At 49.4% G+C, this 25,981-nt stretch overlaps 1 protein-coding gene across 1 annotated transcript in view; it reads left to right on the top strand.

Moving 5' to 3' along the window:
• The first annotated feature begins 2,063 nt into the window (after window positions 1-2,063).
• The window catches only part of PODXL2 (podocalyxin like 2), a 40,471-nt gene continuing 16,553 nt past the window's right edge, over window positions 2,064-25,981 (top strand). Inside the window, exons 1-3 of the mRNA XM_078442677.2 lie at window positions 2,064-2,199; window positions 7,583-7,861; window positions 24,972-25,768. Coding sequence (XP_078298803.1) covers window positions 2,130-2,199; window positions 7,583-7,861; window positions 24,972-25,768 — 1,146 coding nt within the window. The 5' untranslated portion in view covers window positions 2,064-2,129. The remainder of the gene's footprint in view (window positions 2,200-7,582; window positions 7,862-24,971; window positions 25,769-25,981) is intronic.

The raw sequence follows: 25,981 nt of genomic DNA, 5'->3' as shown, positions 1-25,981 counted from the left end.
AAGTCCCAAATTGCTTTACACTTTGTAGCCATTACCTATTTGTGGGCTTTTTGTGTGAACTGTTATAAAATAGGTCTCCTTTAAAAAAAATTTTTTTTAATGTTTATTTGTTTTTGAGAGAGAGACAGAGCACGAGTGGGGGAGGAGCAGAGAGAAAGGGAGACCCAGAATCCAAAGCAGGCTCCAGGCTCTGAGCTGTCAGCACAGAGCCCGACATGGGGCTCGAACCCATGAACCGTGAGATCATGACCTGAGCCAAAGTCAGATGCTTAACTGACTGAGCCACCCAGGTGCCCCAAAATAGGTCTCCTTTAGTTTGTACTTTCATAGAGACACTGGTCAAGATCTTTTACTACCACATCTTCACCTACTTTTCTGGAACCCATAGTGTCCTTAGACTCCAATGGCCTGTGGAGTTTACATTGACCGCAGGCTAAACAAAATGATGTAGTTCTGTTAATTAAATAAGAATAACTTTACCTAAAGGTTCTAATTTTGTGGTACTGCTTTTCATTATGTTCTTAGACCATCACTTTCTCCTTGTGTTTCACTTCCTCATTTGTAATATAAGGGCTTACTACTTTGTACAAATTAACCAAAGATTAAGTAAGGTATTTAGCTCCTAAGTCCTCTTTCTAACCTTGTCTCCTGCCCCCAGGCTAATCTTGAAATTCATCATTCCCCTAAATATGATATGCCATGTATTACCACACCATGCTACATTTTGCCCATGTTCTTTGCTTGGGACCCATTCCCACCCTATCCCCCTTCACCCCAACTCTTATTTCCCCTAAGTAGGTAGTCCTGGAAGAGTCCTTTGAGATCATCTACAATACCTAGTGATCTACCCCTGGATAGCGTGATGAGAATATAATTTGAAAAAGCAGGTTCAATAGAATAATTTATTTTATTGAAAGCAATGTTTTCCAAATATGCTATATATAAAGTAAAACTCCACATAATTATCACTGCTGCAGCTGTTTAAATTGCAGTAATTCTGAAAGGGTCAGGACTTTGCTCTATTCCTTAAAGAGGCTGAGCTCCATTCCAGCTCAGGAATTGCCAATGCACCTTTCTTTCTTCTTGGAAGACTTCCTTCCTAACCCAACCTAATACCCCTTCATCCGTCCAGGTGCTAGCTTAAATGTTTCTTCTGGAAGTCACGTGTAAAAGTTCCCTTCCATACTCTCTCATAGCCCCTTATAGGTCTTAACAGACCTTAACAGACCTTAACAGACCTTCACTAGACTAAGCTCTGAGAATATGGGTTGTGGCTGTCTTGTTCACTACCATGGTGCTTGGCACATGAAAGAACTTTAGTTACCAAAAAGGACGAAATATTCAACAGGAAGTTAAAAAACGCTGCCCTAATAACGGAAAGCGCATATATAACAGATGAAGCAACCAGGGCCCAGAGGAGAGAAGAGTTTGGCTTAAGGTCTCTGAGCCATTTTGAAAGCACTAGACTGCCTGGCTCTAAGTCCCATTTTTGGTTCGCTCCTGTCCCGGGGCCTTTGACTAGTCTTTCTCTTGCCTTGGCCATCAGGGCTTGCCCAGCTCAAGGGCCCCTGAGAAGATTTCCCTGACCCCACTCCTCCTAGAGTCCCATTCAACCTCTTGATGTTCAACCTGTTGATGAAGGATTAAAGATACTCTTCACGTCAACAGGGTCAGGGGTCGTTCCTGGCTTCTCTGAACAGTGTCATTCCATGCAGGTGACCACCCGCTGCCTCCTGGGCGCGCAGGAAAGGTTTCCATCCAATGGATGACTAGGTGGTGCGGGCGCGCCCTCCTCCAACACCGGGCCCCAGGCAGGTGGCCTCCGCTCTCGAAGGCTAGAGGTGCGAGGCCGGACTCCGGGAGGTCACGGTCGCGGCCCCGCCTCTCCAGGCACCCGCGGCGCTGATTGGCCGACCGGGCGCCGGGGGACCGCGCGGAGGGGCGGCCGCCCGCGCGCCCGCCTCGTCTCCGCGGGGGCGCGCCCGCGGCACGCGGCCGGGCGGGGCCGGGGGTGAGTGACGGCCACGCGGGCCAATGGGACGGGCGCGCGCCGCCGCCGCCGCCCGCGCGGCCCCTGACGCCGGCCGAGGCGCCGCGCCGCTGCGGCTGCGGGCGGCGACGGCTGCACCATGGGCAGGCTGCTGCGGGCCGTCCGGCTGCCGCCGCTGCTGCCGCCGCTGCTGCTGCTGCTGGCCGGGGGTGAGTGCGCGCCGCGCGGGCGGGCGGTGGCGGGGCCGGGGCGGGCGGCGGCGGCGGCGGCGGCGGGCCGCGGTGCTGGACAGCTCCCGGGCAGCCAACAAAGGGGCCGGAGCGCGAGGCGCGGGAGCGCGGGGCTCGGCTGGGCTGCTACGCCGTCCGCGACACGCGCGCTCCCGGGGCGCGGGGCGGGGGGGCGCGGGGGGCCACCGCGTGTGCCTCGTGTGAGAGCGGTTCCCCGGCGCGGGGGCGTGCGTGTGGGCACACACACACACACACACACGCACGCAGGGGAGGCACGAGGAGTGTGGTGGATGGAGGGCGCGCCTGCACGCGCTCTCTGGGGGCTCTGTTGGGGGGGGGGGGGGCTTGGGGATGGTGGGAGCACTGGCGAGAGGAGGGCGGACCCTGGCCGCCAGCTGGGCGACAGCCACACAGGGAGACACGGCATTTACAGGGTCCCTGAGGCCACCACAGTGGGCGTGGGGCGCGGATGTCTTGCGGCCACGAGGGGGAAAGTGCCAAACAGCCGTACACACAGCTGCTGCGACAATGAGGGGGGTGTGTTTACGCGCGTGTGGTGCTGCCGGACAGAAGGGGGGGTGTGTCATTGTCAAAGCCTGTCTAGACTGTGCGGGGCAACTTTATTAGGAGCTGACAAAAAAACACAAAAAACAAAAAACAAAAACACGTATGACAGCAACCAGGTCTGCTTGTGACAGCGACACTGCTGGATAGCTCCTGCGCTGCTGCCGCGCAGGGGTGCGCGTGAGAGACCTTTTGAGATGTAGTTCCCGTTCAGCGGTGCGCAAGGGCATTGGGATGTGTGTGGGTGATGACAGGTGAAATGTGGGGGGCAGGTGTGAAATGCATGTGCCCCTGACAGAACCTACTGGACGGCCTCTGAGTGGCAGACGTGGGATTCAGGTGTGTGCATGGCGGGTGGGCACAGGCATGTGGCAGCCAATGAGACAGGCCACCACCGCTGAATGAGGGGTGGGGGAGAAGTGCTGTCCGCAAGGGTGGGTCAAATAGGGACAGGACCGAACACCTTCTTCATGTGGCGGACACAGCCATGAGTACGTATTAAGGGGTGACTGTTAATCAGGGTTGGTGGAGAGGCGTACTGGAATGAGTGTGTGTGCACACGTGTGTGTATGTGTGTACGGGCTCACTTATCAGATAGCCTTGGCTGACTCCACTTCTGAGGGACACACAGGCGTATTGACATGTGTGCGTGTGACATGGGAGTTTGCCTGGGACACTGGCTACTGAGTCACCTCCCGTGCAGTTAACCCACAAAGACACAGGCACATGCGAGGATCTGTGGGAGTGAAGGAGAGGCTGTAAAGGGTCTCTGCCCGAGGAGGGAGAACAGTCTGCTTGGCAGTGAGATGGGTCATTGCCATGGCCCACGGTGACAGAATCCCAGGGAAAATGACTAGGAGCAGAAAGGGGCCTCCCGCTCCGAGCATGCCCCCGGAAGGGTTAGTCAGTGAGGGTAGTTTTTCGCCACCATCAGTCCAGGGATAGCTAAGGACCAAAGGGGGTGTGCACAGAAATGCGTCCATCAGATCGTGTCTCAGACGCTCACACGCACCCGTGTCTGTGTTTGCATACCTTAAACCTTCTTTGGAAGAGGTGAGACTCAACAAATAAATTACATATTGATTAGCCTGCTGTTTCTTTGTGCAACAGCCACACCAGAGCTGGCAGGCACGGTGGGTCAGGACCCATGCCCAGCTGTGGCTGGCCATGGATTACTATGGGCAGCTCCACTCCTACTCGCCTCCCACCTGCTCCCTCCTGTGCACACTTCATGATGCATATGATGTACGTTGTCGCCTCCCTTTTGGAGACGTGTGTGTTCAGCAGTATGTCTCGTTCTTCTACACCTTTCTATAGAAAGCCTTTGAGAACTCTTCAGCTTTGCTTCTCAGACACATCCAGACACACATAGGAATGTGCATGTGTGGCAGGGTGATTGTGCTAGACGATTTCTGTTGTAGCTGACGCTCAAGGGTGTGGGGGCCGTGTGGCAGGTGCTGCTGGGAGGCTCCCCGTATTGGTGTCTGGCAAGGGCTTAGGCAGATCTGTACTTCAAAGCTGCTGATGAGGGAAAGGGTGGGGGTGTAGCTGATGGTAGACATCAGAAAAGGATGTTTGGATCAGAAGCAGATTGCAGGGGAGATAAAACACGGGGATTAGTAAGGCCTTGTTTTTTTCACCCCCTAAGATGTAAGCCTGCTTCATTCGCCTCTTTTTCTGAGTTTGGGTCAGATTTTCAATTCTTTGAGGCTGGTCCCCGAATCCTTTTCATGTGCCTTCTTTTTCTCTCCCTCTCTCTCTGTTGGGAGTCATGAAGTAACAGAACATTTTAGGTGCTAAAGGAAAAAAAAGAAAGTCACAAAGAGTGTAATTCTGAACTTCCAAATCAGATGGAGTCTTCAATTAAAGCAGATTAATTATCAAGTGCAAAAGCAATTATACAGAGAATGCTTGGGTCTCAGCTACTATTTTCGGGGGCAAGTTTGAAAATAAGTAACCTCTCGCAATTACTTAAGTAATCACCCGTGGCCAAGGCTTTTGAACATATCAAGGTCTATATAAAGAAAAAATAATCATCACAGGGGAAAAATAGCTTCAAGAAAACGGAACTGTGTGCTGGAAAAGGGATGAAAACCCAGATCCCTTTTTTCACACACAGCTTTTCAGCAAGATTAACAAAATCTCTGTTCGTTCCTATTTGATGGTTGGAAAGGAAGAGGAGGAGGGAGGGGGAGAGAAGGTGGAGGGAGACGGTGGCTTCTCTGCCTGCCAGGTGGAGGGGAGAGGTTTGGAGAATGGAGGAACTCACCTCATCCTCTGCGCAGAGAGCTTCACTGACTAGGCGGTATTTGGTCAGCAGAGGTGAGACATCATCGGGACTGCTGGTCAGCCTTTCCTTGAGAGGGCATATTCGTTTTCTCAAGGTCCACGCTGCTCTGCAGAGCCGGACCAAGGCCTAGGAGGGAGTGACTTTGCTCCCTTCATGCCACGGGTCAGCTCTGAGAGAGGCAACTCTCAGGTGTCAAAGAGGCAATGCAAATTTGATCCTCCAGTGGTTTTATGGAGGATAAAATTCCAAGAATTCCTGAAGAAAACCAGTTTGCGCCTTTCAATAAAGGCTGACAAAGCGTCTTTCCCCACACACCTGCTAGATGCTGGTATATATAGATAAAGATTTTCAGCCAATGGCCTTTTCAGAGATTGGCTGCTCAGGGGCCCTGGGGATCCGTGAAATTTTTATGTCATTTTTGCAAACGTTTCTCATCAATTGACATTTTTCCTTCATGGACTGTGTGAGGTTTTTCTGGGTAAGTTGATCACATCTGGTTCCCCCAGTCTTGGGGGGTACCACCTCTGCAGAACGGGGCTGTCGTACCTGCTGGTATCGTATGTAAAACTTAGACTACGCTTTCCACGCAGTGGTCATGTTTGAGGGGAGAGACCAGCTAATTACAGCTCTTCTATTAACTAGCTCTCTGACCTTAGCGTCACGGGGCCCCAGTCAGTGGGGTTGACCAAGTGGAATCAGACACGGGGCACGCCGCGTGAGGGAAGGAGGCTGTAAGATGGCCTGTTATGGTTTGGTGAGAAAAGTGCAGAAATTGGTTCAGAGGCTATGGTACAAGGAAGGTGCCTGGCCTAGTCTGGGAATGGCTGGGGAGCGCTTCTCACAAGCAGAGGCTGGAAGCGGGAGCAGGAGCTGGGTGGTGGGCACAGGTGGCCCCAGGCATTACCTGCTGCTGATTAAAAGCTCTTTGAGGCTTAGATGCCATCCCAGGTTTCCACTCATCAGTCCTGAGTTTTCCTCTGAAGTCGCATAGAATAACTGTGGTCTGTATTATTCATATTCACATCAACTTTGTATTTTAATATATTTGAAGATACTGACCATTGCCTCTCGAATATTCTCTTTTCCTGGCCAAGAACGTCCCAGTAGGTAGGATAATATTACTTACATTTATGGAATACAGCCTGTTCGTTGGAGCCCGGTCTGTAGGGAGCTTACCTCATTTGAGGTCCCTGCCTCCCGGGAAGCTGTGGAATTTTTGTCCTTGCTTTACAGATGAGGAAACCGGGGCCCCTGGTGGAGAAGTAGCTTACCCAGAGTGGCTCAGTGAAGCCAGGACGCAAACCTGCTTGCTTGGCCCAAGCTCTCTCTGCAGGGCATCCTTCTGTGTTCCATTTCAGGATCTGTTGACCCTCTCCTGCATACTTCTTAACTGTGTTAAGCCCCGTTCACTCGGAGGGCTTTCCTTACGACTAAATGTTGCATTCACGGTCCCATGCTGTCCGACCATGCGTACCATGCAGTCTCCACCGTGCTCTGGATGCAAAGCTTAGGGCTTGCGACTGCTTCATAAGGTGGTTGTAAGGATCCAAGTTCAGATGACGCTTGCAAAGCATTTAGCACGATAGTGTTAGCTCTTATTTTTTATTAAAAACATCACAAAAAATTTCCGTGAGCTACTCAAGCCAGGGCCCAGTGCGCAACAGGGGTAGCGGGACGTATCTCTTCCCTACATCACTGAACGTTAGTCTTGGAACAGAAAATGTAGAGGTCATTTCACCCACCTTGCTTAATTTTCAGATGAGGAGACAGAGAGGTTTTAAGCAACTTTCCAGAAGACATATAGCGAGTTAGTAATATTTGTGTAATTAAGTTGTGAAACTGGCAAATAGGGCTGTCTTCCTATTCTTAGTGAGCGGGAGTGAGAGAGAAGAAGAAAAGATACCCTTTAATTTACTGGGTTTTGTTTGTTCATTTGTGTTATAGGTTAGGAAAGAGGGATCCTCCAAGATTCTAAACAAATATGTTATTATCGACACTGCATGAGTTTGAACTGCGATCTCATGTGGTTCTTAAAGACTGTTCAGGAGATCGTACTGCTGAAATACAAATCACGTTCCTAATGCAGTTTTGGAAACTGTTCAGCTTAGGATGGAAGCCTGGGGAACAGTGTGCACACAGAGTCCTTACAAGCAGGGACCTGTCCTTCACTGCATCTGTGCCCTGAGCACCCAGCCCAGTTGTGAGGAAGGTGGGCACTGGGAGCAGTTTCTGAGTGAGCAAATGCCCAGTGGGTGCTGAGCCAGATGAACCTCACTCTGTCCTGCCCACCTCCCTTGGTCTCTCCTTTGCCCCTTCACAGGGAGGGCTGGGCAGTTTGGCCTTCGTGGAGTGAGAACAGCAGCCTCTGGCAGCCCCTGGGTGTCAGGAGTGTCCCCCCTACCCCTCTGCAGTCCCCCCCCCCCCCACCACCCCTAGGTTCTTTCCAGGGTGACCTTCGCCAGTCTGACCTTTCCGGCCTCTCACAATCTGGCTTCCGTGTCTGTGCAGGAGCATCCCTGGGCACATGCACAGCTGGGTCCGATGAGCCTGGCCCCGAGGGCCTCACCTCCACCTCCTTGCTGGACCTCCTGCCACCCACGGGCCTGGAGCCGCTGGACTCGGAGGAACCCAGTGAGGCCATGGGGCTGGGAGCTGGCCTGGGGGCCCCTGGCTCGGGCTTCCCCAGCGAAGAGAGTGAAGAGTCCCGCATCCTGCAGCCGCCACAGTACTTCTGGGAAGAAGAGGAGGAGCTGAATGACTCCAGCCTGGACCTGGGACCCACTGCAGGTAGCTTTCCTCACCTAAGAGTATGTGCTGACTGCAGCTGGGACTTAGGCCATCAGGCAGAACGCCAGAGGACCATTTCCTTGTTCAAATCACATCTCTTGTCTCTCCCGCCAGCTTTTACCATGCTGCTGCCCTCCTGTACAGAGGCGCAGTCTCTGGGGCTCTGAATGCTTTACTGATCCAAGAGGCTCTTTTCTTTTTAACCTTTGCTGCTGTTTAGGGAGCCCATGTTCTGTGTTCACATAACTCTAGAACGCTTACAGCCCATGAGCGAAACCTTCTCCCCATTTAGACATGAGAGAACTGTGGCTCAGAGGAGCTAAAAGCATGCCTGAGGTCGTGCACCTGTTCGTATGCTCAGTCATGGTCCAAGCCTAGGTCTTTCCAAGGTCTAGGGTTTTGTTTGTTGCCCTGCTGTGCTGTATCATCTCTGTCGAAGGTTCCCGCGCCCTTCCTGAGGTCTCTCGGACCCTTGATCAAGGCACTGTAACTGCCTTTCTCTCAGTCATGCACCAGAGCTGTTTCTGGGGTTTATAGAGCATGGCTGATGACCGCGTGCGGGCCAAAGCGAGCCTGAGGCCTGGCAGCGAGCAGGAATGTCTGCAGTTAGGGACTGGATACAGATGTGTGTCTTCATGCTTGTGGCTTTGGCAGCTGTGCTCATTCTTTTTTCCTTTTTTTTTTTCTTAAGTTTATTCATTTTGAGAGAGAGAGAATGAGTGGTGGAGGAGCAGAGAGGAAAGGGGGCAACCCAAGCGGGCTCTGTGCTGTCAGTGTGGAGCCCGGCATGAGGCTTGAGCCCATAAACCGGGAGATCATGACCTGAGCTGAAATCAGGAGTCAGACGTTTAACTGGCTGGGCCACCCAGGCACCCAGCAGAAGCCCGTTTTTAAATGTTGCCCTGGCAGTGTGTGTGTGTGTGTGTGTGCATGCACATGGGGGTGGGGTGTTGCAGAATTTAGTCCTAATCTTTCTTTTGAGAGTATATAGTATTTTGGATTTATGTTCTCTAATTATAAAAAGAATACACGGAGATGGTAGAAAACATGACAACTGCAAAGAAGAAAATAATAATTCATCCATGACCTCACAACTCAAAGAGAATGACTATTAATACTTTGGGATACAACCTTGTAGTCACTTTTATGTGCCACATTGGAATCCCGTTTTCATTTAAAATATTTCACAAGTGTATTTCCACATCATTAAGTATTCCTTTTTAACCTGGTTTTTAATGACTACACAGTATTTCATCATGTGGATCATTTTATATGTAAAACCAGCTCTCTCTCGTTGAATATTTAGGTTGTTAACAGTTTAATGTTGCTAACACTGTTATTATATGTTTTTGCAGTTTTTTGATTATTTCCTCATAATACAATTCTAGAATAAAATTGCTAGGTGTAAAGATGTATTTCCTGGGTGGGATGTATCAGCATCCCACGGAGAAATAGAAGACACAGTCAAACTGAGATAATCCAGGGAGGGTTTACTTATAGAACAAGGGACTTAGGAAGGTGTGGGCAAGGGATAGGCCAGCAACAAGAACCCAGGGCTAGTGGCAGTGGGGCACTCAGCGCCCGTACACCCTAAGGGACAGAGGGAGGGATGGATGAAAGCAGCCAGGAGGGATAGATAGAGTGTGGTGGAGAGCAAGTAATCCTGACAAGAGCAGTGACCCAGCAGGGGTGAAACCAGGAAAGTAAATAACCCACCCCTTCTCTTTCCATCTTCTGCCAGGGGCCCTGTCATTCCTTCTTCCCCTGCCTCTGTTGAGGAGTCTGGTCAGGAAGCAAGGACATGGCCTATTGATGTAATTCATGGGGTAGAGAAGGATAGAGAGGGGATCTGGAGGGGGTGGAGCATGTCTGACACAAAGGATGGGAATCTTTCCACAGGCTTTTGTTCAGTATTTCCCAATCAGCCTCCAGAAAGGTCTTTCCAGTTTGCATATCCACCAAAGGTGGAATGAATGCCAGTGTTTTGGACCCTTCCCACAACTGTATTTTGTCATTGAGAAATGTTGGTCAATTTGTTTGTTTGGTTTTTTATTTTTTTTTTTTTACGTTTTTGTTCATTTTTTGAGAGACAGAGACTGTGAGTGGGGGAGGGGCAGAGAAAGAGAGAGAGAGATGCAGAATCCGAAGCAGGGTCCAGGCTCCAAGCTGTCAGCACAGAGCCCGGTGTGGGGCTCGAACTCGCGATCCGCTTAACTGACTGAGCCACCCAGGCGCCCCGAAATCTTGGTCAATTTGATAGGCAAATTATAATGGCCTTCGATTGCTAGTAAATTTTAACTTCATGTATGTGTATATATTCTGACCATTTACAGTCTTTTCTGATTTGAGGCATGGTATAATTAAGAGCAGATTCCCAAAGTCCCTGCAATGACATTTAATAGCTATGTGATTTTTGGCAAGTAGCAACCTAAGCCTCAATTTTCTCATCTAGGAAATAGTATCATAGGGTTGTGAGGTTTAAATGCAGTAATACATCTAACGCGCTTAGCACAGTGCTTGGTACGTCACAAGTACTCCGTAAATATTAGCTGTTACTACCTTTAGATTTTTTTCTATTGAAGCTTTAGTTCTTTCCTGCCACTGTACAAATCTGCATATAAAAAGGATGCTAACCTTTTCTCTGACGTATATAAAAAACATTTTTCCAGTTTATCACTTTTATCTTTATTATAGTAACTTTTGACATAACGTATTTTTTACGAACTTGGACGGTCTTTCTTTTGAAATGTTTGAAATGTTTTTATGTGTTTTTCTTTGCTTTATGTTTAGAAAATCCTTTCCCTCCCTGAGATATATGCCCTTTTATTTCCTTTGTTCTTTTTCACCTTCAGTTTTTACACTTAACTCTTTAACAGTAATTTATTTTGGTACGCGGTATAAGGTAGAGATTGAATTCATTTCCCCCGTAAAGCTAGCTGCTTGACGCAGAGGCATATCCCCCCGCACTGAAAAGAAGTGCTAGACAATTAGATGTACTCGGGTCTTTCCCTGGGCTTTTCCCTTGTTTAGACTCTCGAGACTCTGGTCTGAGGCAAGCAGTCATTCTGAGAGCCGCGGTCGAGAACGCCACGGTGGTGAGCCAGGGACCCTCCTCAGGATCACAGTGGGATGGCTCCTTAGGCTTCAGTGAACTCACGTTTGCTCTGCCTCTCCCTTCCCTTCCCCTCCTTTTCCTCTCACGTCACCTCTCTCCTCCCATTAGCCGGTCTAGGCCTCTTAATAGTGAAAACAGCTGTCGTTCATTGAACACGTGCTACATCACGGGCACTTTGCCCACATTCCTCTTGTGCCAGCTCTGTCGTGTGGTCTGTTTCCTCATCTTTGCTCTACACCCGAACGACCGCAAAACGGGGACTCAGGTGCCCTGCACGAGGAGTAGGTGAGGGGGAGGGAGAGCTGCTTCGGCCAGGCTCTCGCATTGCTCTCCCTCCCACCGGGCCCTTCCCTTTCCTCAGGTGGCTCTCTTCTCCGTACACCCCCAAGGCAGTTCGTGAAAGCACAGTACCCACGGAACAAAAGCTAAACATCTTAGCACTGCAGAAAATGCTCTTGACATCTGGCCCGGCCTTCCCCTTGGCCCCATCTCCTTCCCTTCTCCAACATGCATCGTTTAATTAGCCTATTATCGTCCCCACTTGGCAGATGTGGAACTGATGCACAGGGAAGTGCTTTAACAAGGTCACACTTGGTATGTGACGGAGCTGGATGGAGAATCGGTGCCTTTTTACTGACAGCGGCTCAGGTCTGTTCCCCGAGCCTGTGGTGCCCTGCCCCCTGTCCTGTCTGCTCGGAGCGCCGTTGGGCATCCCGACCGCCTGGGGGACTTGTACCTGCTGCCACCCCTAGCTTGGAAGACACAGCCTCTGAGAGGCCTTTCCAGCTCTGCCATGTGAGCAGGACTGCACGTGGTTGTGGTCCAAGGGGGCCTCGCTGAGCAGGGGGGCCAGGGCCCAAGTCCAGGGTGCACACTGCTCACTGGGCCATGGGCCAGACGAAGGAGTGCCTTTTTCTAAGTCACCTACCCAGAGGGGCGTCTCTGTGAGCTGGCGGTGGCCCTGAAGTTAAGCTGCGTCGTCACAGTACCTTGATGACATGGTGTTAGACCACAACAGAGGCAGAAAGTGTCCCAGGTGTGAGGCTCATTTGGATGGGGAGGCAGCCCAGACAGGACAGAGTGTGCCAGTCCCTCCTGCTCCTGACCCTGAAAGTCACAGGCTTCCACCCAGGGGTTCTCTGGAAGGAAGGAGGGCATTGCCCCTCGGGGTTTGCCCCTCAGGTCGGAGGAGACCCCAGGAGCCTTCAAAGAGCCTGCCTGGATGAGGAGTCCTTCCAGAGGTCAGAGTGACCATGCTAAGTGCCATCCTGACACGGCCCCTGGGGACGTGAATATGTCTGAAAGCCATGCCGTGGCCCGGCCCAATCGCAGACCCGGTACCCTTCTAGTAATTATGATACCAACCCATATGTGAACACCGGGCATGCGCCAGCACCGTGTTAGGTGTTCCAGTATAATATCTCATCTGATCTTCACAGAAGCAAGTATATGTGGTTACTCCCATCCCCCCAGGGAATAAACTGAGGCTGCGGGAGTTTGGATAACAGCCCTGGGTACTAAGGATTCAGACCTGAGTTCTCAGACTCCATAGCCTTGGCTCTTTCCATGAGGTTGCCTCTTAGCTCGCAATTTTATTCGAGGCCAGCAGTAAGTAGTGTCTTGTATTTTACCACTGGTAAATTCTCACCATTTTATTCATAGAATTTTCTCTTTGGTTAACTCATTGGAACTTCACAACCACCCTGTGAGCTCCGCAGGCAGCAGCCGTCACTGCTTCACAGATGCTGAAACCCAGGCCCAGAGAGGACAAGCGCTTTGCTCAAGGCCATACAGCTTGTGTGCAGCAGAGCCTGAGTTTGGAATCAGCAGCTCCTGAGCAGTGAGGGGCCTGTGCCTGGCCGCCTGCCATGGGAGCGCACCAGTGGCCTGTGTCAGAGAGGAAACAGTGTGTTCCATTGTCACCAGTAGTGTGCTACGTCTCGTTGCTAGTTTGTTGGACCTAGAAGAGCCAGAGCTAGGCTCCTCCTGCAGCGACCGTCCTGAGGCCCCGCGGCCAAAACAGCCGCTGGCGTTTCTGATCGGCTGCTGATGAGTGTGCTGTGACCTTGAGCGGGTTCCTTGTCTCATCTTGGCTTCAGCCTCTCATCTGTAAGCAAGGAACGATTGATGGAAGCCTTCTCCAGCTTTAAAATATTATGATTTTCTGACATTTCAGGTGAAAAAAGTGGTCTCAGCAAAATAGGGAGGAAGTGTGGATCTCCACTCCGCCAGCTAGCATCAAGCCAGCTTAAGACCTGAGGGGTTCATTCTGGCAGGATTGTCAATGATTGATAATAATTTCCCAGGTTACCCACTCATCCCGAGGCTCTCTCTCCTGTCACCCTCCACCTCTTTCGTTCTCCAGTATCCTTAATAAAGTTCTCTGCATGCAATTTTAATTTTCCTGGTGAATAAGCTAATTAGTGTTCTACAAGAAAAGTGATAACTCTTCGGGGTTGGCAAGTTCTAGAAATCTACCTCAGATAGGCTCACAGGACTGTGTGAAAAAAGAGGTGTTAATGGGCCCAGTAAGCCCAGAGCCCAGGCAGGGGGTATCCAGGTGTGGAAATGGGACAGGAGAACCTGGCTTGCTTCATCATGCTTCACTCCCCTCGCTGGCTTCTTTCTTAGGCACGAAGTCCATGCGTGGTGGCTTTAGAGAGCCTCCAGCAACTCCCGTGTCATCTCCTTTCACTTAACAGCCCCAACAGACAGAGAGCTCTGCCTCCCCAGCATTTCTAGAAGAGCCTCAGAATGGAAGCTCCTCAGTCTGCCCTGGGTGATGAGCCCATCTCCGACCCAATCCTGAGGCCTTGGGGATGGAGTTCTCTGGGCCAGACGGGGTCTCGAGCATGCCTGGAGGCAGGGGGTAGGGCCCCATGCTCCTGGACTAAGAGGACCGAGCAGCACCTGCCAAGCGATGGGTAGGCATAAACCACACTGCTCTCGAATAAGGAACGTTCATAGCATGCTTATATTATTTTAGAAATCGTTTTCACGTAATTTTTTTTAACCTCAGAGCGACCTGATGAAATTCATAAAAGCAGGCATGGTTAGTATCACCGTTTATAACTAAGGAAACTGGCTTAGAGAGGTTTAAAAGGGGCACTAAATTACACAGGTAGTAAGCGGCAGAGCTAAATCTCAAATTTGAGATTTCTACTTCAAGAGCTGCTACTCCTCCATCTAAAATTATTCATTAAACCACTTTAATTACTGTTGCCTGTAATGAATTTCATAGAAACCAGATCATCAAAACCACTGTCTGCTGGGACCTGGAAATAGCTTCCATACATTGAGATTGTACCTGCTCTTGAGTGATCTGACCTTCTGGGTCACTGCACACACATCAGGCGTGTTGCTAAGAAGCCACTGACAGAGTCGCTTTCACCTAGATGCTAAAAGAAAAAAAAAAAGCCCTTTAGTTTTGTTTTACACTAGTAACAAACATCCTGGTGTGAAAATTAGAAAATGTAGAAAAGAAGAAAGTGAAAACCACTCATGATCCCATCACCCAGAATTGGCGAATGTTGACATTCTGGACGGTTTTCCCGTACGGGAAATACATAGAATGTGCTTTTATGAAAAATGGAATGACAGTGCCCAGGTCTCGGTGTTTCACTTGGCAGCATCTTTCCACGCCCGCTGACAGGGCCCTCCGCCCCCAGTTGTAAGGCTGGAATAGCATCCCGAGGAGGGCCAGGCTACCACGTGCTCAGTTAATGCCCTGCTGCCTGAGCACTGGACGGTTTCCAGTCTGTTGTTACCCTCTCTGTGCCATGATGGGAATCCTTGGAACCGCATCACCGTGAGCATCCTCACTGTTTCCGTAGGGTGCACTGCTAGGAGTGAAATTACAGGGTCAGAGTGTTTGGTTTTAAAGCTCTTCATTCATAATCCCACCCCCCCCCCCATTGTGGTCCCATCAGCGGCAGACTGAGTGCCTGTTTCCTGCACTCATCGAATCCTGGCGATCACCTTTAAATATATCCGCAGATCGTCCAGTTGGCAGTCCAAAAAATGTATCATTTTGTTGAATTTACATGTCTTTGATGACTCCTGAGGTTGACCATTAAAAAGTCATTTGTAATTATGCTGAAAGCTTCTTCCCTTGTGCCTCTGTTTTATACAAGTCTATTGTGAATTTTGTGAGTGTTTTTGTATTAACACTCGCTCGAATAACTGGCTTGAGTGTTGCACTCACAGGGCAATTTTCAGTGATTTGACATTAACCGAAAGGGACATTTAAAGTGATCTTTCAAGGCCACTGGCTTGGTGCCTGTTTAAATTTCATGTCCCAAACAGGGAAGTCAGCTCATAATATTTCAGCTGACGCCGAGGGTCAAGCATGAGATTATGGCTACCCCAGAAGGCAGAAATGAAGTCCAGTGTGACCTTGATAAACTGGGGAAAGAGACTCACAAAAGTGATGAAATATATGAGGGGAAAAGATGCAACTTGATCTGTTTAGGGAACAAACAGCCAGCCCCAGAGTGAGATGGAAAGGAAAAGCAAAAGCCTGGAGAATCCAGGCTGTCCAGGGCCCGGAGTTTCATCCGAGTGGCCTCCTGCTAGCCGCCAGATCACGTCCAGTGGGGAGAGTGTAGCGTGAGGGCTGTGTTCGGCTCAGACCCTTCTGCATGAGTCAAACATCAGCCAGCTTCTAGCCCGTGAATCTTGTTCACTTTTGCACAATTCACTCAGCAAATATTTATTGTGTACCTACTCTGCTGATTTTGTGACCACTCTTAAAAGGTGTGGGGAATCCAGACTTGCCACAAGAGAAGAATGACAAGGGGAGGGGTGGAGAATGAGGAATAATCCCAGTTGTTTGGCCCCAGGCAAAGAAGGCTGAATTGGAACAGCTGAGAAAATATGTAGGTTTTTATCCCGAGGGAGAGGCTTCCCACAATTTCCTCACTTAGATAAAACAGAAATGAGCTTGAGTTGTAAAGGGACCATTGAAGGTGGGTTTAAGGAATTTGGGGAGGAAAAAAAGCCGCCAAGATAGAATTGCCTCTTGAGGCACCTGGGTGGTCATCTGGGTGGCGTCGGACTTTAGCTCAGGTCATGATCTCGCAGTTCGTGGGTTTGAGCCCCTTGATGGGCTCTGACCTGACAGCTCAGAGCCTGGAGCCTGGGTTCTGTGTCTCCCCCTCTTTCTCCCCCTCCCTGCTCATGCTCGCTCGCTCGCTCTCTCAAAAATAAATTTTAAAAAGCTAAAAAAGGGGCGCCTGGGTGGCTTAGTCGGTTGAGCTTCCGACTTCAGCTCAGGTCACGATCTCGCTGTCCGTGAGTTCGAGCCCCGCGTCAGGCTCTGGGCTGATGGCTCAGAGCCTGGAGCCTGCTTCCGATTCTGTGTCTCCCTCTCTCTCTGCCCCTCCCCCATTCATGCTCTGTCTCTCTCTGTCTCAAAAATAAACATTAAAAAAAAATTAAAAAAAAAACTAAAAAAAACTTTTTTAACTGAAAAAAAAATGCCTCTCTAAGGAGACATAGTCTTATTCTTGAAGAGACATATTCTTGAAGACAGTGACAGCCCATGTTACCTAGACTTAGTTGTCATCTGCTCAAGATGACCCCCCGGGTCCCTTCTTGTGCTAGAACGCTAGTTCCTTCGTGTCCCATAGCAGGAACACCCCACTGCAGATACACTTGCAGCCAGCTGGGTGTGTGGAATGTAAGACCGCACCAGGGTTTTAAGAGAATGCCTTAGGGAGAAGAGCCTGCCTTCTGGGCGAGGTGATTTGAATGCTTTCTGTCATTTCACCTCAGCCTCAACTTCCCAGAGGGATGGCGGGCTAGCCTGGAGGCCGGTCAGCCAGCCTCCTGGCCCCTGTGGCTGCAGAACTCTCAAGCTGTGCCTTGAGCTCGCCCTGCCAACTAGTCTGCTGATTCAAGCCCAGCCTTAAAGAGATGGGCCTTGGCCCACAGTGTGGATGCCCCGGGGAGAGGTGATGCCGCTGCCGGTAGTTGGTTCCTCGCTGCATCTGAAGCCAAGTCCGGGTGTTGTCCTAACTGAGCAGGCCGCCCACGAGCCTGAGTTTTACACCTTTACAACTGTGATAAGTGTAGCTTCACAACTGAGAGCGAGTGTCCTCCCTACTCCCCCCCTACTCCCCCTGTAAGCTTTTCTTTCCTCGTCTGTGAAAGGCAGGCTGTGGGCTCTCTGATCTTGCAGGGCCCCTGTGTCGTGTGAAATACCCCAAGTCTGTCTTTTGAAGGCCTGATTTCCCTCGGCTCCAGGGAAGATGTAGTTCCCAGTGGAAGCCACCAGGAGGTACTGCAGCTTCACAGACCTGGCACCCCGTGTTCAGGGAGGGAGATTCCTGAGGCTGGGGTGGGGGGGAGGGTTGGCTGAGGTCCCAGGGGGTCCTCTGCTATCTCACAGACAGTGAGGGGACTGAGCTACCTGTCTCCTGAGTGCCCTTGCAGCAGAGCCACTCCCTGACCTTCCATGCTTTGAGGTCAGGCCCCCTCTGGAGGGTCTAAGCTGTGGGGGACCTTTGGCATCTCTTCAGTGTCCCAGCTGTCCCTACCCTCCAGGGGATAGGGACAGGCTTTGCCTGGCTCTCGTGCCGTCTTGAACATGTCTTCTGGGCATCTGTGTTTGTTCACACTCGGGTCCCCGTATGGGGAGTGTGGGGAGTGCTCTGTGGGTATGCCTTTGTCCCAAACAGGCTTTCAGCATTCATGGGACCCTCCTGTCCTGCCTCCCTGTGCTGAAGTAAATGACATGGGCAGCCAAGCCTCGGGCACTAAGCAGGAGAGGCTCTCCCCGTGTGGAGTCACAGCTCTTGGTGACAGCAGTGGACAGGACTTGGGACGCACCACCTGTCACTGCACTGGGAGACCTGGGGCAGGGGGTGGAGGGGTGCCCGGAGCAGCCACCTGCCTTGCCTGGCCCATTATGTCTCACCCGCTGTGGTGTGGCGCAGCTCCCTCCTCCATCGCTCTCCTTTTCCTGCCCCACCTCCCTGCTTTTCTTCTCTTCCTCCATTGACAGTCTATTCCCTTTTCCCTTCTCCAAGACCACTGCTCCTGCTCCCTCTCCCAGGCCAGTGTCGCCAGGCCCGGGAAGCCTCTCCTTGGACACCTGAGTGGGAGAAGCACGTTCTGCCCCGTCCGCCAAGGCTGTTCCCCTCTTACGGCACTGTGTTCCTTGCTCCTGGAGCCTTCGGAAGCTCCTGGTCCAGGTTGGCCTGCCCTGTCCCTTTCCTTGTTTCATTCCCCTTCTGGTGGCTCCAGCATGTTCACTAGCCAGGAGTTAAAGGGATTTCTCTCTAACTCCGTATTTTAAAAAAATAATCCAAATTTACAGAAGACTTGCAAGAATAATTTCCGTATACCCTTCACTCAGATTCCCCCACTGTTAACATCTTACCCAACATATACATGTATACTTACAGACATGCAGTTTTTTTCTAAACCATTTGATAGTAAGTTGTAGACATGATGCCCCTTTGCTGACTTTACATACTTCAGTGTATATTTCTTTTATTTTTTAAGTTTGCTTATTTATTTTAGGCAGGGGTGGGGAAGAGCTAATGGGGGAGGGGCAGAGGGAGAGAGAGAGGAAACCTCAAGCAGGTTCCACACTCAGCACAGAGTCTGACGTGGAGCTCGATCCCATAACCCTGGGATCGTGACCTGAGCTGAAACCAAGAGTCGGACACTTAACCAAATGAGCCACCCGGGTGCCCTTTCAGTGTATGTATATTTTTTAACATTTTAAAGTTTTTAAAATTTATTTTGAGAGAGAGTGGGGGAGGGGCAGAGAGAGGGAGAGAGAGAGAATTCCAAGCAGGGTCTGCTGTGTCAGCACGAAGCCTGATGTGGGGCTTGAACCCACAAACTGTGAGATCACGACCTGAGCCGAAATCAAGAGCTGGATGCTCAACCGACTGAGCCACCCAGGTGCCCCTCAGTGTATATTTCTCAAGAATGGAGACATTCTCTTACAAAATCAAGGTACAATGACCATCAGAAAATTGGCATGGATACAATACTGTTATATAATTACAAACTTTAGACTTTCCATTCCCCACCCCCTGCCCAGTGTCCATGGTAGCAGAAGAAAACAAAATTATATTTTACAGTTCAGTATCCAGTCCAAGATCATGGACTGCATTTATTGTCATGCCTTGTTACTTTTATTCTGGAAAGTTCTCCAGACTTTATGTTTCATGACCTTAACATTTTTGAAGGAGATAGGCTATTTTGTAGAATACCTCTCAGTTTTGTCTAGTGTTTCCCCATGATTACATTCAGGTTCTGCATTTTTGACAGGAATGTCATACAAGTGCTGTTCTCTTTCTCAGTGAATCTTGGTGCTACTCTTGGACAAAGGATGGTTTCTTTACTTTTTTTTTTTTTAACTTGATTTTTTTTTGAGAGAGAAAGTGGTCACTCATGCGATAGTGTGGGAGGGGCAGAGAGTCTCTCAGGCAGGTCCTGCACAGTCAGGGGCTCGATCCCAACAACTGTGAGATCGTGACCTGAGCCAAAGTCCAGAGTCAGATGCTTAACCAACTGAGCCACCCAGGCGCCCCTTTACTTGTTATTCTATGTTCATATTTGGATCCAGTCCCCCTGCCCACTCTTCCTGGCAACCTCGTTTCCATCCCACCAGGGTCGGTCCCACACCTGCTCCCATTCCACTTCCCTCCACACCTTCTTTGGTTCATAATCTGTGTCCCCACAGGGTCTCCCCTTAAATTCTTGTTTCTGTGTAAGAGACATTTCTGATACTCAGATCATATCTAGATTTGTCAGGAAACCGTCAATCCTTTCCTGCCCTGCCCTCTTCCCAGGATTCTCCTTGACTAATTTATCACTCAGGCGCTTCTCTTACTCCTCGTCTTGTGGAGCAGACTTCCAAAATGGTGCCACTTTTCCTATTATGATCTTATAGTACGTAAATTTAGTGATAATAACGGGGAGGAGGTAGAGGAATAGCTGAAGTGACTCAGGTATTCGCTGTGCAGTGTGGGCTGTGCCCAGGCTTTATCTCAGTGCATCCTGACCACAGCCCTGTGTGTCAGGTACTACTGTTGTTTTATAGATAAGGAAGAGGAGACACATGGAGGTCAAGTGCATGTCCAAGGCCACACTGCTGATAAGCAGCGGGAACTGGGAACTGAGATCGCACAGTAAAAGAAGAAGGAATAATTTTGGAAGGGGAGAGGTGGTAAAAAAAACTAGAAAAAAAGCCTGCTGAGTCCAAGCACCAGGGTGCATTATTAGTGATTTGTCAAGTCACCAGAGATGAGAGGGCTGGAGAGAGCAAAGGCTTGGTGGAAGATGTAGATTTGGGAGTCTTTAGCATGGAGGCCATAGAGAAAGTCTTTAGAATCAGTAACTCACTGAGAAAGAAGTGTGGAGATGTTGAGTCAAGGGCTGGCTGTGTGGGCGTAATCACACGGAGGGAGCCGGGGAGGAGCTAGTGAAGGAGTAGTCCACACCTTCAGAGGCTCTTCTCTCTCCCTAAATGGACAGGTCCTGGGTTCAGGAGGCAGAAGGTGCTAGTCAAGAGTTCAGCAAACACACATTGCTCTCTTTTCTGCACTGGGCCAGGCACTATGTTAGGTGCTGGGAACAAAGGGGTGAAGAAAATCCCCTTGCTTGGCAATCAGAGTTCGTGGTCTCATAAATCTTGTATTATTCTTATTTGGGACGGCAGAGGAGTTGTTTTTAATGTCACTGGTGTATGAGACACATTTATCAAAACTGTCTCCAAAGTGTTGAATATCAGCGCCAGGAAGAACCTTAGAAATCAGATATGCCAGTATCCATTCGTCCCATGAAAAACCGAAGCCCAGAGAAGCCCAGGGACTGACCATTGCTCAGACAAATCAGTTGGTGGCTGACTCTTCTGGCTTCCAGGCCCCATCACCCACAGCATGACGGCTGTTATTGTCTAGTTTAGTTGAGGGAATTCTGTTGGGAGCCAGGCTGCCTTTGGAGGAATAGAGAACTCGACTTTTGGAAAGTCCACATCAAATGAGTAGAGGGATCGTTTTGGTCAGCTTGCCCTCTTGGGAACTCCCCCAGCCCAGGGGGATTCTGCTGGAGTGCACCACCATCCACCGCATCCCCAGCATATTCTAGGCTTTCCTGAGCCTACTGACTATTTCAAGTGCTTCTTGAGGGTTTCCAGGGCACTTGGCCTCTAGACTTCGCCATTTCTGCTGAGGGCACGGCTGCCCCCATAGTCAGCCAGAGTGCCCCCTTCTTCCTGTTAGTCAGCCAGTGCACACAGGTTATCAAGTCTGCCTTGGGGCCAGCTCTTGAATCCGTTCTCTCGTCACTCTCAATGTCATTACCTGTGTTCATCTCTCCTGGAACAGGCAGCAAGCTCCCCAACGCTTTTCTCTGCTTTCATTCATCCCCTCTTTCGTCAAATTCTTACACATTGCTGTCAGAGCAGTCTCCTGACCATAAAATTTCATGATGTAAGGGATTTTATATGTCCATTTCCCCAGAAGCCTTCTGACATGGTACTATATCATTTTCCTGTCAGGTGGCCATCTAGGCCATTTCAATAGGTTTTTATGCATTGCATTTCGATTTTAAACAGAGATATTACAAAATGCTTACTTATATTGAACTAAAATATTTTTATTCTTTTATATACCTGTTTTATGGGCATAATTTCTTCTTGAGTCTCTCTAGAGGTGTTAATAAGACATTTTTATAAGTTCTCTTTTGTTTTCTGGATTAACTCTTCTCTCAGAAGTGGGTTGCTTTTCTTTCTCTCCTTCATGCTTCGTCATGAGCCTGGCTTTCCTCTAATGTCCTGTGAATCTTGATCGTTTGTTCATATTTATAAAGGTGATACTAGACTGTTCAGTATTAGAGGCTGGTGTCTGGCTCCTCAGTGTTCTGTGGTCTCTGTTCCATGAGCACACCTCCCCCCTAAGTGCCATGACTGACTGTTTTGTGTGGGGAATAGGTAAGTTTCCCTGCAGACTGTGAGGAGTGGAAGATATCCAGTTACCAGTCTCTTTGATTCAAAAAGAGTATACTTAACAAAAGCGGGGTGGGTAGAATATTCTAATTGTTCAGTAAAAATTTTTTCTTTTTTTTTTTTAATTTTTTTAATGTTTTTTATTTATTTTTGAGACAGAGAGAGACAGAGCATGAACGGGGGAGGGGCAGAGAGAGAGGGAGACACAGAATCGGAAGCAGGATCCAGGCTCTGAGCCATCAGCCCAGAGCCCGACGCGGGGCTCGAACTCACGGACCGCGAGATCGTGACCTGAGCCGAAGTTGGACGCTTAACCAACTGAGCCACCCAGGTGCCCCAGTAAAAATTTTTTCTAATGTTTATTTATTTTTGAAGGAGAGAGAGAGTGCAGGCAGGGGGAGGGGCAGAGAGAGAGGGAGACACAAAATCTGAAGCAGGCTCCAGGCTCTGAGCTGTCAGCACAGAGCCCAGTGTGGGGCTCAAATCCATGAACTGTGAAATCATGACCTGAGCCCAAGTGGACGCTTAACTGACTGAGCCACCTGGGCACCCCTCTAATTATTTATTTAAATATCACAGTGGGCTTTCAAATATCACTAAGATCATTCAGCTAAAAAATCATAATTTTTCTTATAGGGAGTCGATTTTCCTTTTGTAGTAATTTTCAGAGCCCTGTGATTCCATGTTCTTATGTGAATGCTTGTTCTGTAGGCCTGCTGCACAGTTTCCCTTCAGAGATTTATTTTCATGACTTCCTCTTATGTTTTTTGATTCTCAGTCTTCCTTAGACTTCATGGAGAACTTCCTGAAATACTTCTCTCAGAATCCGTGGATTCTCAAACCTTTAAGTCTTTGCATATATGAAAATGTCTGTATGTTGTGATCACATTTCATTGATAGTTTAGTTGGGTATAAAATTCCAGGTTCAAAATAAACTTCCCTCAGAATTTGGGATGCATTTTCAATTTCCTTCCTGCAGTCTAGCGTTATGAATTAGAAGCTTGATGATAATTTAATAATCTCTTTATTGTTACTTTATGTGTTCTTCTTCTGAGAGCTTTTAGAATCTTGTCTTGTTCCTTAGAATTCTGAAATGTCATGAGAATAAAGCTAGGTGTGAGTCTCTTATCATTCACCTCAATTATATATACTTTCAATGTGAAGACTCCTGCTGCCAGGCCTGGGAAATTTCTTCTTTGTTTGACTCTTTATGCTCTCTATTTTAAGGTTCTTGTCTGTTTGGAAATTGTATTAGATATTATACCTCCTGCACTGGTCATCTGTATCTTTTAACTTTTCTTTCTTGTCCTTTTACTTTTGCTTTGGAGACTTTTTCTTGACATTTTCTTCCAACTACTCTGTTGAATTTTTACATTTCAAGAATTTAATTTCAATTTCTACAAATTTTTTATTTTTTAGAGATTACTTGATTTTATTATTCGTTCTCATTTTGGGGATGCAATATCTTTGGGTCTCTCTGAGGTTCTAACTGGAATTTAAAAATTATCTTCAATTCCATGAATTTTCTTTGTTGTGTGTCCTTGATGCTCCCATAGTTGTTTTGTCTCCTTAATTCTGTTGGGAAGAGACCCTCCCTCCACCACTATCTTTCCCTGTTGTTTGTCTTGGCTGAGGGGTTATCTGTTCGTTGGTCTCATCTGCTTTCCATGTTCCCAGAAATGTATCTAAATCTTTCAAAATTTAATCTGACAGTTGAAAAGCCATTCTCTGATTTGATAGACATTTTGGAGGAGGAGGCCCAGTTCACCACTTTAAACTATTACCACCTCTCTCATGTCTAAAGAGTATTTTAAAACGGTCTTAGATATTTTTTATTTGTAACAAAATGGCAGCCAATAAAAGCTGCTACCTAGAAATACCTTCCAGTGTTTTAAAGGAATTTTTAACAGAACTGGCTCATGATTTTTATATGTCATTACCCTGAAGGGGCCTAGGCTTCACTGAAAAGCCAGAACAAGTCCTGCCATCCAGGAAGCCTCCTAAGTTCTGCACTTCAAGATGTGATTCCCAGGAATAGCAGCGAGGGTAAAAAGTCCCACTGTCACTGCCAACAGCGACCCTGTCAGTTCTGGGAGGCTCTGGGCTCAGCCGCTGGACTCTCTCGAGCTCTCCTGGCATCTTTTTTATTTCCCAGCCAAGGCCTACATCTCAGCAAAAGAGCACAGTTTAGGAACAATGGCCATGATCTCTGCATTTCATCTTTTCCTGTGATCAGAGGGTTCTCAGACGTCATTCAATGGTTTTACCAAGAGGACCCCCATAACAACCCATTAGTAAAGAGATTTAAAGGGAAACTTTTTTTCTTTAACAAAGTTTTAATTTAATTTAATTTAATTTAAGAGAGAGGGAGGGAGGGGCAGAGAGAGGGAGAGAGAGAATCCCAAGCAGTCTCTCTGCTGCCAGCACAGAGCTCCATGCAGGGCTCTAACTCATGAACCACGAGATCATGACCTGAGCCAGAACCAAAAGTTAGATGCTTAACTGACTGAGCCACCCAAGTGCCCCTTTTTAAAAAAAATTTAAAAAAAAAATTAAAGTTTATTTATTTTGATGGGGGAGGGAACCTTTTCTAATGGGTTGTCTGAGTCTTCTTGGTGAAATCTGCAGACAAGGAAACAAACCCATTATAAGAATGATGGAGAAGATGTTAACTTCTTGTCGTGGACTGTTAACGAGAGCTATCTCCAAGGGGTGCGATCATACAAGCTATCTTTCTACTGTTCACATTCTTGTATTCATGGAATTTTAGTGGCAGATTTGTGTCATTTGTATCATCATGAAGGAAACAGGGACCAGCTTGGCCCTTGTCTCCTCCACAGTCTGCCCCCCCGAACCCCCACCATCCAGCCTTGTTTCCCACTCCTTTCCAATATGACCGGTAGTCCAACTCCCCACTGTCCCCCTGTGGGTCTCATGGTTCCTTTCTGTCATCTGCTCAGCGAACACTGAACACCTCAGTGATGGATGATGAAACTAGCGAATGAGGTTTCTGTCTCTGTCCACAGACTACGTCTTTCCAGACTTGACGGAGAAGGCGGGTCCCATAGAAGACACCAGCCAGGGCCAGGAGGTGCCGAGCCCACCCTCACCCTTGCCCAAGATGAACCTGGTGGAGCCACCCTGGCATATGGCTCCTGGAGAAGAGGAGGAGGACGAGGAGGATGAGGAGGAGGAGGAGGAGGAAAGGGAGAAGGAGGAGGTAGAGAAGGAAGAGGAAGAGGAAGAAGAGGAGGAGCTGCTGCCTGTGAACGGATCCCAAGAAGAAGCCCAAACTCAGGGCCATGGCTTTTCTCCCACCAGCGGCAGCCAGGTGCCAGGGGTTGCCAAGCACAGGCACGAAGAATCTGGGGAACAGGCCTCCTCGGGTGTGGAGGTGGGCAGCAGCATGGAGCCCAGCCTGTCACCGTCCGCAGTCACCCCGAGCACAGTGACCCCGGGGGGGCAGGACTTCGTCAGCCAGGAGACGGGGGGCACGACGCTGCCAGCCACGGGGCGTGGAGTGGAGTTTGAGGCTCCTCAGGAGGCAAGCGAAGAGGCCACCGTGGGAGCAACGGGGTTGGCTGGCAAGCAAGCGGAGGTGCCGTCCTTAGCCTCGTTCCCTCAGACAGAAGCTCCCAGTGGGGCCGAGACCCCAGCTGAAGACCCCCTTTACCCTGGAGCCTCCGCCTCTCTCCCGCTGGCTCCCCGAGACGTGGAACTGACACCTGCCTCTGCCACCTTGGGGCAAGAAGACCTCAGCCAGCAGCCCCAGGAAGGACAGGCCACCGAAGCCCAGTCCAGAATACCCTGGGATTCTACTCAGGTAAAGTGAGGGCACTCGAGGGCCACGCGGCTGCACCTTTCTCTGAGGAGCCTGGTCATCCCCAGGTGCACAGGGGATTGGGAGGGTGTGCCAGGCTGAGGTGGGCGGCCCCTCTCTGGCGGGACTTTTGGGATGCGCACCCACACTTCCATGCAAAGGTAAAAAGCCTTGGGAGAGCTCAGCTCCCTCGGCCTGGCCTTGTTCAGTGCTACC

This window comes from Panthera onca, chromosome A2 (genome assembly GCF_046562875.1).
Source record: "Panthera onca isolate mPanOnc1 chromosome A2, mPanOnc1 haplotype 2, whole genome shotgun sequence".
NCBI lineage: Eukaryota > Metazoa > Chordata > Mammalia > Carnivora > Felidae > Panthera > Panthera onca.
This window is presented reverse-complemented; position numbering and strand designations above follow the sequence as displayed.